Source organism: Cynocephalus volans, chromosome 9 (assembly GCF_027409185.1).
Source record: "Cynocephalus volans isolate mCynVol1 chromosome 9, mCynVol1.pri, whole genome shotgun sequence".
Lineage (NCBI taxonomy): Eukaryota > Metazoa > Chordata > Mammalia > Dermoptera > Cynocephalidae > Cynocephalus > Cynocephalus volans.
The window spans coordinates 630,620-643,121 of record NC_084468.1 but is presented as its reverse complement, the minus strand read 5'-3'; the positions used below and the strand labels follow the sequence as shown (position 1 = coordinate 643,121).

The 12,502-nt window shown below is 47.3% G+C and overlaps 1 protein-coding gene across 4 annotated transcripts in view; it reads left to right on the top strand.

Moving 5' to 3' along the window:
* GAK (cyclin G associated kinase) overlaps nucleotides 1–12,502 on the top strand; it is a 66,730-nt gene that overhangs the window by 8,356 nt on the left and 45,872 nt on the right. For all 4 annotated transcript variants that reach the window (XM_063107579.1, XM_063107580.1, XM_063107578.1 and 1 more), the window contains exons 2-5: nucleotides 5,817–5,878; nucleotides 6,663–6,722; nucleotides 7,682–7,796; nucleotides 11,979–12,121. In XM_063107579.1, the coding sequence (XP_062963649.1) occupies nucleotides 5,817–5,878; nucleotides 6,663–6,722; nucleotides 7,682–7,796; nucleotides 11,979–12,121 (380 nt within the window). The remainder of the gene's footprint in view (nucleotides 1–5,816; nucleotides 5,879–6,662; nucleotides 6,723–7,681; nucleotides 7,797–11,978; nucleotides 12,122–12,502) is intronic.

Sequence of the window (12,502 nt, the reverse complement as noted above, 5' to 3'; positions counted from 1 at the left end):
AACTGTATTTTTTTGTTGAGTTTTGAGAATTCTTTATATATTCTAGGTGCAAGTCCCCTGTAGCTATATGGTTTTTATCAAGTACTTTCTCCCCATATGCAGCTTGTCTTTGTCTTCTCTAAACTGGGTCTTTTGCAGATCTAAAGTTTTTAATTGTGATGAAGTGTGATCTGCCATTTTCCTTCTATGAACCATGCCTTTGTTACATCTAAGAACTCTTTGCCTAGCTCTTGACCTTAAAGATTTTTCTATTTTTTAGAAAGTTTTATAGTGTTACAATTGTACATTTATGTCTGTGATCCATTTTTCCATTTTGATTAATTATTGTGTACGGTGTGAAGTTTAGATCAAAGTTTATTTTTTTTCTTATGGATGTCCAATTCCTCTGACACCGCTTATTGAAAACACTATTCACCCTTCACTGAAGTGTTTTGAACCTTTGTCAAAGATCATCTGGGCCTGTATGCATGGCTGCATTTCTGACATTCTTGTTTTCCTTGCTTCGATCTGTGTGTGTGTGTCTGTCCAGTGATACACACAGACACCTGCATCCTACTTTCCAGATTGACACACGTTAACCTTTTAAAAAATATTCAGCTCCAGACCTTTTTAAAATTTAGATTGAATTGGACACCACAGATGTTGTTGAAGTTCCATTGACCTTCTCTTTCTTGGTTGCATTTCCCGCTTTCTCTTCGGAGACAGTCACCACTATGAATATAGTACATGTCCTTCCTGGTCATCTTTTTGCCCTTTGTCTGCATATGTGTAATACTGCTTTCCGGGTGTTAAATGTAACAATGATGTTGTGCTTTAATATCTGAAAATTGCTGTTCCACCTGGGATTTGGCTTTTGTGATCTGTTCATGTGCTCAGTGCACAGTTGTGACTGTGTCCTAGGTCTGGGGACGTGGGTGTAGATAATGTAGATGGAAGTTCTGCATCATGGAGCTCACAGTCTAAGAGGAGAGACAGACAGTAAACAGGAATCCAAATAGATCTGTGATAAATGTCAGATATCAGCAAGCCCCGGGAAGAAGGAAGGATATTGGGATAAAGAGTGGCTGGGGTCGGCAGGTACACCAGGGAAGGCCCCTCACATGTGAGGAGGAGCCGATCCCAGCGAGTCAGGTAGGTGTCCAGCCTCAGGGCCTTCCAGGTCTGTGGCAAGTGGAGAGGCCCTGGGTGGTAGCGGGCCTGGTGTGTGTGTGGAAAAGCAGTAGTGTCCATGTGACAGCCAAGAGAGAGCTATGTTGGGGCTGGAGAGCCCCTGAATACTGAGGATGAGGATATCACAGCCTTGCTGAGGTTACGTGTTCGTAAAGTCCTTAAGGTGGTCTACTTTTACAATCATATATATTGTCTGCAAACAAGAAGAGTTTTCTTCCTTTCCCCCCCAGGTTTAATTATTTTTTTTATTTTTAAATTGACAGATGAAATTATATGTATATATCATATGCAGTATGACATTTTGAAGTGTTTGTATATACTTTGTCAAATGACTAAATCTAGCTAATTATCAGATGCATTACCTCACATAGTTATTTTTATGGTGAGAACACAACATCGACTCTTTTTCAAGAATACAGTGTGTCATTAGCTATAATCACCATGTTGTACAGTACAGGTCTTGAACTTATTTGTCCTGTGTAACTGAAATGTGTCCTTTGTTACTTCCTTTCTGATCTTTACACCTCTTCTAGCTTTCTTGCATTGACTAGGAGCTCCAGTGAAATGTGATATAACAGTGCTGAGAGCAGACATCTCGCTTCGTTCTTGTCTCATGTTAGCTGTAGGGTTTTTTGTATGTTAGTTGCCTTTTCTCAGATTGAAGAAGTTCACTTCTATTCCCAGTTTGCTGAGTTATTTTATTATTTCGACAAAGCACGAGTGGGTTTTGTACTTTGAGGGGTGCTTCCTCTGTATCCATGGTGATGATCTGGTGCTCCCTCTTCTGTTAATGTCAGGCACTGCAGTGATTCATTTTTTCAACGTTCAACCAACCTTGCATTCCTGGGATAAATCCCACTTGGTCATGAGGTGTTATTCTCACTATGTTTTAACAGAACTGATTTGCTAGGATTGTCTTGAGGGTTTTTGTGTCTGTGTTAATGAATGATCTTGATTTACAACAAATGATCTGTTTTTCCTCTGCTCTCACACCACAGTCAACACAGAAGACTTGTGACCAAATGTGTGGAGGGTTTTCCCCGTACACCAACCAAGCATCAGTTCTGCAGCAGATACCTGGAGTCTGGTCTCTAACTACCTGGAGATAGCATCAGATCCTACAGGTTCAGGGCTCAATCCCGCAAGACTGCCCCCCTACTTTCAGTGCCAGTCGCAAGCCCCAGGTTGTTGACCAGCTAAATCAGGGTTTCCACAACCCTCTCCTTGGATTTGATTAATTTGTTTGAGTGGCTCACAGAACTCAAGGAAACACTTATGTATTAGTCCATTTTGTGTTGCTATAACAGAATACCTGAGACTGGGTAATTTATAAAGAAAAGAGATTTATTTGGCTTATGATTTGGGACAGCTGCATCTGGCGCAGGCCTCAGGCTGCTTCTACTCACGGTGGAAAGCGGCAGGCAGCTGGCAGATACAAGCAGATCACATAGCGAGAGGAAGCAAAAGAGAGAGAGTGGGAAGTGACGGTCTTTTTAAACAGTCAGCTCTGGCGGGAACTAATAGAGCAGGATCTCACTCACTACCCCTCCTTCCCCAGGGAGAGCGTTAATCCATTCATGAGGGATCCGCCCTCATGACTCAATCAGTTTCCAACACCGCCACATTGGAGATCAGATTTCCACATGAGTTCTGGGAGGACAACACATCCAAACTCTATCAACTTACTTACTTTTTACCAGTTTATTATAAAGGATATTACAAAGGATACATGTGAAGAGATGCACGGGCGAGGTATCAGGAAGGGGCACAGAGCTTCCATGCCCTCCCCGGGTGCACCACCTTCCAGGAACCTTCACGTGTTTGGCTATCTGGAAGCTCCTGAAACCCTCTGCTCTTGGGTTTTAGTGGAAGCTTCATGACGTAGGCATGATTGAAGCAAGGACAGCCGTGTAGAAATATGATTGGACAAAAAAAGTCTGATCTATCACTAACAGCCTGGATGGGGAAGCCCAGCGAGGCCTGTCTGCTCAGGTTCTTCTCGGGCTCTCTGTGTAGCATTCTTTCCACCTGTGCATGCGGCAGGACCCCTTCTGGGATGGGGGTCTGTGACCTACAGTCAGACAAGGTAGGTCAGAGAATTTCTTCATAGCTGCTGCAAGACAGATGGGATGGGAGAGGGGAGAGGCAGGTGGTGATTAGAGCAGTTTCTGTGGCCGCCTTAGGTAGAAAAAGCAGCAGGTGAAACGAAGGCAGAAGGTCAGAGAGCAGCCACTTAGGACATGACCAGGGCTGTGGGAGTCACGAGGCAGGAACTGTGGATGAACCTGTGTTTGTGTGTCCTAGTGTCACAGTACCCTTCTGTGGTTCTGCTGGCCTCACAGAATGGGCTGGGAATGCTGCTCCTCCTCCATCTTATGCAAGATTTTGAGTAAAATTGTTGTGCTTTCTTCCATAATTGTTTGATAGAATTCAGATGAAGAGCCATCTGTTTTGTTTCATGGGTCTTCATTTACTTTTTTCCATCTATTTTAATTTTTAACAGCTGTGTTGAGATAGAAATGGGATATACAAATTGCACATATTCGAAGTGTCCTGACTCGTACGTACAAGGCAGTGAACACGTCCATCACCTCCTTCCCTTGTATCGCCCTTTCCTTCCGCTTCTCCATTCCTGTAGGTCAGTCTGCACTTTCTGAAGCTTCCTGTAAATGAGATCATGCATGTGGGCTCATTTCTTGCCTGCCCTTTCTTTACTCAGCCTGATTATTTGAGTTACCCATGTTGTTGCATGTTGCATGTAATGTAGCTTCATCCTTTGTATTGCTAAGTAGTGTTCCACGCGTGGATACTTTGTTTTTCCATTCACCTGTCAATGGACATCTGGGTTGTTTCCAGTTTGGGGCTGCTGGAGATGACGCTGCTGTGACCATCTGTATGAGCCTGTGGTAGATGCACACTTTCCCTTTTCCTGGGTGCACTCTCAGTGTTGTGGTGTTAGGGCCCTAGAGTTAGTGTATCTTTAAATTTTTAAGAAATTAGTAAAATGTCTTCCAAAGTGATTGTATCATTTCACATTTCCACAAGCAATGTATAAGCATTCCAGTTGCTCCACATCCTAATAACACTTGGTCTGGTCAATTTTTTTTTAAGTCTTAGATATTCTAATAGGTGCTTAGTGGTGTTCTTGTGGTTTGAATTAGCATTTGCCTAAGGTAGTGATGGAACGTTGTGTCATGTGCTTTCTGGCACTGGTATGTCTTTGGCAGTATCTATTCCTATCTTTTGCCCATGAAAAATGTTGTTATTATTGAATTTTGTGTTCTCATTATATCTTCTGGATAGAAGTCCTTTATCAGCTATGTGATTTTCAAAACCTAGCTTGACTTTTTATCCTCTGATGAGTGTGTTTTAAAAGCAGACATTATTTATTTGAGGAAGCCCGCTTACCGTTTTTTTCCTGTTATGGATCATGCTTTTATGCTTGTATTTAATAAATCTCCGCCTAACCTGGGATATGTAGAAATAGTTGATTTTTGTATGTTTGTATGTTGCTTTTATATCTGACAACCTTCCTAAACTCATTTATTATAGTAGCTTTTTTTTTTGTAGATTTCACCAGATTTTTCTTCATAGATGATCATGTCATTTGTGAATAAAAGTATTTTTCTTTCTTCCTTTTCAATTTGGATGCCTTTTTTTAAAAATAAAAAAAATTTTTTTTTTTTTTTTTTTTTTTGGTGGGTGGCTTGCTGGTACAGGGATCTGAACCCTTGACCTTAGTGTTATAACACCATGCTCTACCCATCTGAGCCAACTGGCCAGCCCCTGGATGCCTTTTATTTCTTTTTCTTGCCCAGTTGCACTGGCTAGAACTTCCCGTATAATACTGAGTACCAGTGGTAAAAACAGACATCTTTGTCTTGCTTCTGATCTTAGAAGGAAGCATTTGGTTTCTCACCATAAAGTATAATGTTGCTGTTGGTCTTTCATAGATCCCCCTTACCAGGCTAAAGAAGTTTCTTTCTATTCCTAGTTTTCTGAGAGTTTTAAATTTCACGATGTAATTTTCCAACATAGAAAGCTTAAAAAAAGCTAAGCAAATTAAACCTAAAAACAGTAGAATCAAGTTAACTTTCAAATGTTAAACCAATTCTACTTGATCATGGTGCAGTATCCTTTTATATTAGAAGGGTTTGGTTTGCTAGTATTTTATTTTATTAGAATTTTAACTTTTTAATTTTATTAGGAATTTTTGGTCCATATTCATGAGCGATGTTAGTCTGTGCTTTCAATGTCTTTTCCTCTTGGGGGCATCAGGACAGTGATGTCCCTTTTCTTGTTCCAGATATTGGTGATTTGTTCTCTCTGTGTCAACCTTCCTCTTTTTTGGCTCAATCTGTCTAGAATTTATCAGCTTTGTTTTCAGAGAACTGGCTTTTTGTTTCATTGATTTTTCTCTGGTTTTTTCCTTTCATTGGTCCCTGTTCTTAGGTGTATTTCCTCCTGTCTTTGAGGCAGACCATGTAAAAGGCAGCAGTGCATAAACTGGGCCATTGCTTTTGTGAAAACAAACTTCTGTCCACAACTACAAGTCCAGTTTGTATTTCACTTAGTAAAGACATTTTTTTAAGTTTAATATGTTAACTAAAATCATAGTACTGAAGAGTTTTTCCTTAAATTTTCAGGAGGATTTGCATTTGTATATGAAGCTCAAGATCTGGAAAGTGGCAGAGAGTATGCATTAAAGGTAAAGTAGAACAATTTAACATTTTTATGTGGGTTTTTGAAGTGTTTTAAAAGAGTTCTCTGAGTGACAGTGTTTTCAGAGATGTATTCTCATTGTTTAGTTTCTCTCTTTCTTTCATTCTGTATCTGTTTGTCCCATTCATTTCCTCTGATGGTGAAGCTGTCAGCAGTTTTGGATGCTGTGCTCTCAGAGTGCACCTTGAAACCCCGCTCTGGCATCATGGCGGGGTCACAGCCCTTTGGTCTTGGTGTGCCAAAATAAGGGCTCCGTGAATACAAGGAGTTCAGAAGCTACTTATAGAAAATACATGTCCTCACTGTATCTGGAAATAGTAGTCACGGTGGACTGGTGGGATGTGGGTCTGCACTACCTGGTTGGTTTTGTCCTGAGACACGGTCAGGAGGCCCACGGCTGCACCAGGCCCGGCACTGGGATGGCCTGCCTTCACGAGTGGATGTCGCATGGTCTCGGCAGTCCACACGTGTGCCCCCATTTCTGCTAAGCCCCTGCTCTCATTTTCCTTGTTTGTCATATTTTACTCTGGCCTATTTGGAGAAAGGCTGCTATTTTACTTTTTCTTGTGTCCTTGAATCATTAGTCTTTCAAGAGTCTTAACCTTCTGTCAAGTTTTTGCACAGGTCAAATGTTAAAATACAGTTAAACAGGTTAAGCTCTCTTAGACCATTGCGTTCATCCTCATGGGTGTTTATATCTGAGATAGCTGTTATGTAAAGTGGAAAGGTAATCAGTCTTTGATCTTTTTGTGTGCTGTTTCCTGATACAGAGGTTATTGTCTAATGAAGAGGAAAAGAACAGAGCCATCATTCAAGAAGTTTGCTTCATGGTATCCTTTTTCCAGATCTGAGCGCCAGCCCTGCCACTTAGGGAGGCACAGGCCTGCGTGATGCTGTGACAGCCATCTGCTGGGAGGCCACTCCGTGATGTTGTTTGATACGTTAAAATTGGCCTTTGCTTTTACCGGACTTACCTGTACACTCTTTCTAGTAAAAAGGAGTTTTCTTCTCTCTTCTTTACTCCCAGGGTAATAGTAAAGGATTCAGAAGTGTTGGAAATGGAGGCTTTGTTCCTGCCCAAGAGGTCTCCATTGCCCAGTGGATGGGCCAGTCAACCACAGGCAGGGACCCTGCCCTTCATCTGCCCCTTGTCTGCCCTCTAAGCACCTGGCCCAGCTGTGCAGATGAGAACTGTGCAGACAGCTGCACTGCAGCGGGCCTCCACAGGCTTCTCCTCAGCCACCCCTGCACATCCCTTCTTGCCCGGCTCAGAACTGCTCGGGCCGGGGGTCTCCCTGCACTGGTGGCGGATTCACGGGCCTTTCTTCTTGCTCTCCACTCCACACATGTCCTCTCTGAGCCTGGGGGCCTGGCCCTCTGCTACTGTGGGTCTGCTTCTCATTTCTCTCTAAGCTCTGTCCACTCAGAGCCTGCTGGCCGCCTGAGCTGTGTTTGGTGGACACAGCCTCCCTGCTGTGCAGCCCTCCAAGGGCCCTCTGCCTGTTCCCGCCTGGTGCAGGACGGATGCTGGTGCTGCTGTGGTAGGTTGTCTGGCCAGTGTGTCCTGGCCTCATCCCACCCCCTCTCCCTTCTCCCCTCCTGCTGTGCCCTGCTGCCTTTCTCACCCACCTGCCGTCTCCCTCTCCTTTCTGCTCTGATGAGCTAGAATTGTGAGGGAATTCAACCAAGCATTATGACTCTAGTGCCTTTATAGTGCCTATGTTCATTTTTAAGTGCACGGAATTACAGACATGGTTATGTTCATTCTCCTTTAACCAGACACCTGCAGAAAAAACTTTCCGGCCACCCCAACATTGTCCAGTTTTGTTCCGCAGCGTCAATAGGGAAAGAAGAGTCGGACACGGGGCAGGCTGAGTTCCTCTTGCTCACAGAACTCTGTAAAGGTAACTTCCTTTAGAATCTAAATCATTGCTTTCTGACGCGTTTAAACAACTGTGATATATTCCAGTGTCTTCTCGCAGAGTGTGTTGGTCTTCACGGGAAGAGCAGGCTGGCTGTCCAGCAGGAGTTCTTTGTGTGGCATGCATTTATTTCCTGTGGCGCTCCTCACAGTCTGGAACGCTCTTTTGTGTTTTCTCCCTCGTGAGGTGGTGGCTCCGAGAGAGCAGGGGTCTCGTCACGTTTGACTCCAGGGATAGGACAGAGCTGGAGCATGATGGGCCTCCAAAGAGTGCCTTGAACAGGCATGGGGAGGACCATCCTTCTTGTGGCTCCGTGGTGTGCTCTGGAGCAGGTGGAAGTAGTGTGTGGGTGGGAGATGGTCAGGTCCCCATGAGGGGCAGAGTGGCTGCAGAGGTGGGTGCCTGCCCCACAAGGACAATGACAGCAGGAAGGGGAGAGGCCGATGGGAGGGGAGGTGCCCTCCAGAGAGTTGTAGGAGTGGTGTGTGTGAGTGACCGTGTGCGTGAGCTGCGCTGGTGTCGCCTGAGCCCATGCTGCTTGGTGCAGGGGTGTCTGCCTTGTGTTTCTGCATTCCGGAACCCATGGTCTCCTGATGTGTGATGCCGAGTGGGAAGGAAATGCCTCTCTTAGGGGAACAAGGTCCTGTCCTGTTAGGGATATGTGGGTAGAATTCCAGGCAGAGGGCCCAGCAGGTGCCACAGCCTGGTTGGGAGGACCTGGAGACTGCGGGGGTGGTGACAGCAGTGGCTGCTTGTGCGTCTGTCACCTGGCAGTGAGTGTGGGGAGAGGAGGAGCAGTAGGGGAGACTGAGGCAGGAGGCCCAGAGGGGAGGGTGAGAGCAGCCACATGAGCTGCCACCTATAACCCAGTCCCTGTGGCCAGAGACCTGATTGGAGCAGGCAGATGAGGACAGAGGAAATGGCCAGAGGCCATGGTGGGGACAGGTCTGGGAGGAGCAGAAGAGAAAACGAGGCATGTTTAGCAGGTAGGGAGAGCCCTGGAAAGTCATGTGTGCAGAAGTGGCGGCTGTGACTGATCCAGTGAGGAGTCCTTTAGCCCAGTGGAGGGAGGGATGGCGGTCCCTTGCCCGGTAGAAGAGGGGGATCCCTATGTTGGAGCAGGCAGAAGGCGGAATGTGGTGTGCAGACTGCTTGGGCAGGGCCCACGTGGAACCCCTGGCAGGAGGGGCATCAGGGAAGGCCTCTCTCCAGCCGTGCCCTAGGTTCAGCAGCATGAGAAGTGGCTGCCGCTGGCCCTGGCCCCGGCCTCTACCCCTGCCACTCTGCCTGGAGGCCCCACCTGACCCTTCCTCTGTTGACTCCCCGCCAACTTGCCCAGGCCCCAGGCCCCACTGTGATCCCTGCAGGGCCTGTTGCCTCAGTCATCCTGCTGTGCCTGGTGGGCGTTTGCCTGAGGTGGGTTGAGAGCTCACCGTGGGGGTCATGGGTCCCCTGTGGGCTGAGGAAATGGCAAGTGACCATGGCAGCACTGATTCTTCAAACTGACACCGTGAGGATGTTTTGTTCGTTTTCTCAACTTTTCATTCTGCAGTTTTAAACCCACAAAAAACTTGGAAGAGGTAAAGGACGCCCACTTGGTGTTCACTAGCTGCACCAGTTTTTAGCATTTTCCACAGTTGCTCTGTCTCCCTTTATGTCCTTGATGAGCCATTTAAAAATAAGTCACAGACATCAAGGCCAGAAACTCGTGTTCATGTCCCCTGAGAGCAGGGCACTTTCCGTGACAGCCTGAGAAGGGCCCCATGCATCGATGACAGTGGGTCATGTGCAGGCCAAACCCACTCCAGGACCCCATCATGGCTTCCGTGTGGCAGTCGGCTGTGACGACCCTTGAGTCTCCTTTTTTCATAATGCTCTTTCTCAGGCAGCCCTGGCTTCCTTCGGTGGGGACTTACCCTGGACTGTCCCTGCTTCTAGGGTCTTTCAGAGCTGGGAAGACGCTCGGATCACTGGTAATGCTGGTTCCTCCAGCACAAGTCTAATGCCGCGGGGTCTTCCACTTCATGGGTGGTTATTATTTTTTTAATTACAAAATACATGTTCATTGAAAAAATGCAAACAGTACAGAGGTGTATAGATGCTTATAAAAATGGAATTTTACTGTAATGCTTTTCTGGCCAGTACAGGGATCTGAACCCTTGACCTTGGTGTTATAAGCACCACTCTCTAACCAATAGATCTAACTAGCCAGCCTAATACTTTTCTTTAAAAAAAAAAAAAAAAAAATTAACTGTCAGGCATGTTTTTGTGCCAGTAGTACACACTCACCGCACTCTATCTCGAAGGCTGCATAGTTTTCCTTAATTGTGATGCACCACGAATTACACGGCCAGTCTTCTGTTCTTTGCTGCCTGGAACTGCATCGTGTCTGGGTGTGGAGAGGTGGCTGGGTGGGCTGGGTCAGGGAGACTGTGTCTGCTACTCTGAGAGACCCCAGCCCCGCCCCAGCGTACTTAGGACAGCTTGGATCAAGGGCTTCCCTTCTGTCCAGTCTGCTGTCTCTGATGGCTGGTGAGGAGGTCGATTTCTTTATTATCTCCCTTGTTCATCATTTGAGATATCAAAGTTTTCACATGATGTAAATCTTGGTTTTAGAAATCTTGTTCTTAAAAGGTGTGATCAGGATCAGTGTGGGAAATGAAGCTGGCAGCACACTGGGCACTTTCCTGAGATGGCGTGATAAAGGATGTGGCAGGAATGGGGCCTGGTGTCAGTGGCTTGAGTGCTGTCCCCAGCCCCAGCTGTGTGGGGAGGGAAGGGGTGGAGCCCACTGCCTGGCCCAGCTTTTCTGTGGTGAGGCCCCATTTCCTTTTTTGTTGATCCAAAGTTATAGTTACCATGAGATAAACTAACAAAACTCATGCTAAATGCAGGCAGGTGTGGGGGACAAGGAAGAAGTTTTGTGCAGCTGTTGAGAGCCAGGGTGGGACTGGCAGGTGGGGCCGGCAGGTGGGGCCTATACTCATTCTGGGCAGGGGAGCCTGGCAGGGGCCAACCCCCCACCCCATTTCTGTAGTCACTGGAACACCAGCAGAGACTCAAGGCATCAGGGGGCATCTCCCTGGGCTGTGCTGTGGGCACGGGTGTCAAGTTCTTGTTTGTAAGCTGAATTATAATGAGGCCCAGCATCCGAGTGGTAGCAAAACTAAAGACTGATGCACATGTAAATTCCTTTGTTTGAAAAGTTGCAAAGGCATTGAGATTACAGAAGTTGCCCCTCCAGAGTGGTTAGAATCTAGACTACCACACGCTCTGGAACATGTCTATTGGCGCTGCCATGTGCAGGCAGTCGGGGTTCATGACAAGCCCCAGCAGAGCTGACTGACCCCAACGTAAGTTAGAGTCAAGGGTTGGGTAGTTCCAAATGCCATGGAGAAAACGAGTTCAGGGGACGGTTGTGCACATTTGGATAGGGTGGTCAGATCTCCCTGGAAGATGGATCCATGAGCTCAGAGAGGTGAAGGTGGGAGGCAGTCCCGGCTGAGGGAGCAACAGGTGGAGAGGTCCTGAGGCAGCCCAGAAAGGTGGCCAGTGTGACTGGAGGGACAACCTTTGGAGCATGGGAGACGAGGTCACCAGAGGAGGGGCGAGGAGCTGGCCCTGTGGCCTGAGGCTGTGGTAATGGCCTTGGCTCTCATGTCAAGTGCTTGGCGGTTGTTGGGGATAGGTGTGTGCTGAGCAGAGGTTTGTGGCAGTGCTCTGTGGAGAGCAGATTGCAGGAGCGTGGGGGCTGAAAAGAGGGTGGGGTCTCTGACTGGGCATACGATGAAGAGACGCATAGTTCTCTTTGTAGCTGCCATTAACGACATGCCCGATTCAGCTTTGGTGAGCAGTTTGCGAAGACGTAATTGGTGGCTTGTGGACCCTTTGGGCATCCCTGGGCGTTCTTCTGCAGCTGCAGCAGTGTGTCCACGTAGGGCTCTGTGACTCAATGGGTTTGCTTGTTTTGTCATCCTGGGACTGCTCCACGCCAGCTCCTGCACACCTCTCTGCTGCAGCTGGAGGAAAGGCCTCAGCGGCACCTGGGTGCGCAAGCTGGGCTCCCACCCAGGTGGTGGTCTCAGAGCAGGCAGCATGTGGTCAGGGTGGCCAGGGAGGGTTCAGCATTATGGCTTCATGGTGATGTGAATTTGTTTCTTTTAGGGCAGCTGGTGGAATTTTTAAAGAGAATCGAATCTAAAGGCCCTCTGTCGTGTGACACCGTCCTGAAGATATTTTATCAGGCGTGCAGAGCAGTGCAGCACATGCACAGACAGAAGCCACCCATCATTCACAGAGACCTCAAGGTAGTGACTGCGCTCACGGATTCCGGGATGTGCTCCTGCCCTGGGTCCAGCTAGAGTGGGTGTCGGGACTCGTCAGTGAGTGAGGTTCTGTGATGGCCTTGCCTGAGAGTCTGAGAAGATGTGCGTAGGAGCCTCTTAACTTTGGGAATGGGTTTTCCAGAAGCTTCTCCCACTCTAGCCCTAAAGAGAGTTGTCTCTGTCTGCCAGGACTTTGCCCGGGTGCTGGGGGCCCACCGGCACTCGCCGCCTCCTTGCTCTGCCTGGGAGTTTGCTTACTCAGTCTCCGTCAGGAGAGCAGATGAGGTGCCCACCTAAGTGTGGGGGCTCTGGGGTTCCCCGCTCCTGTTCACGTGCTCCCTGCCTCTGTCAGCACTGTGCCAC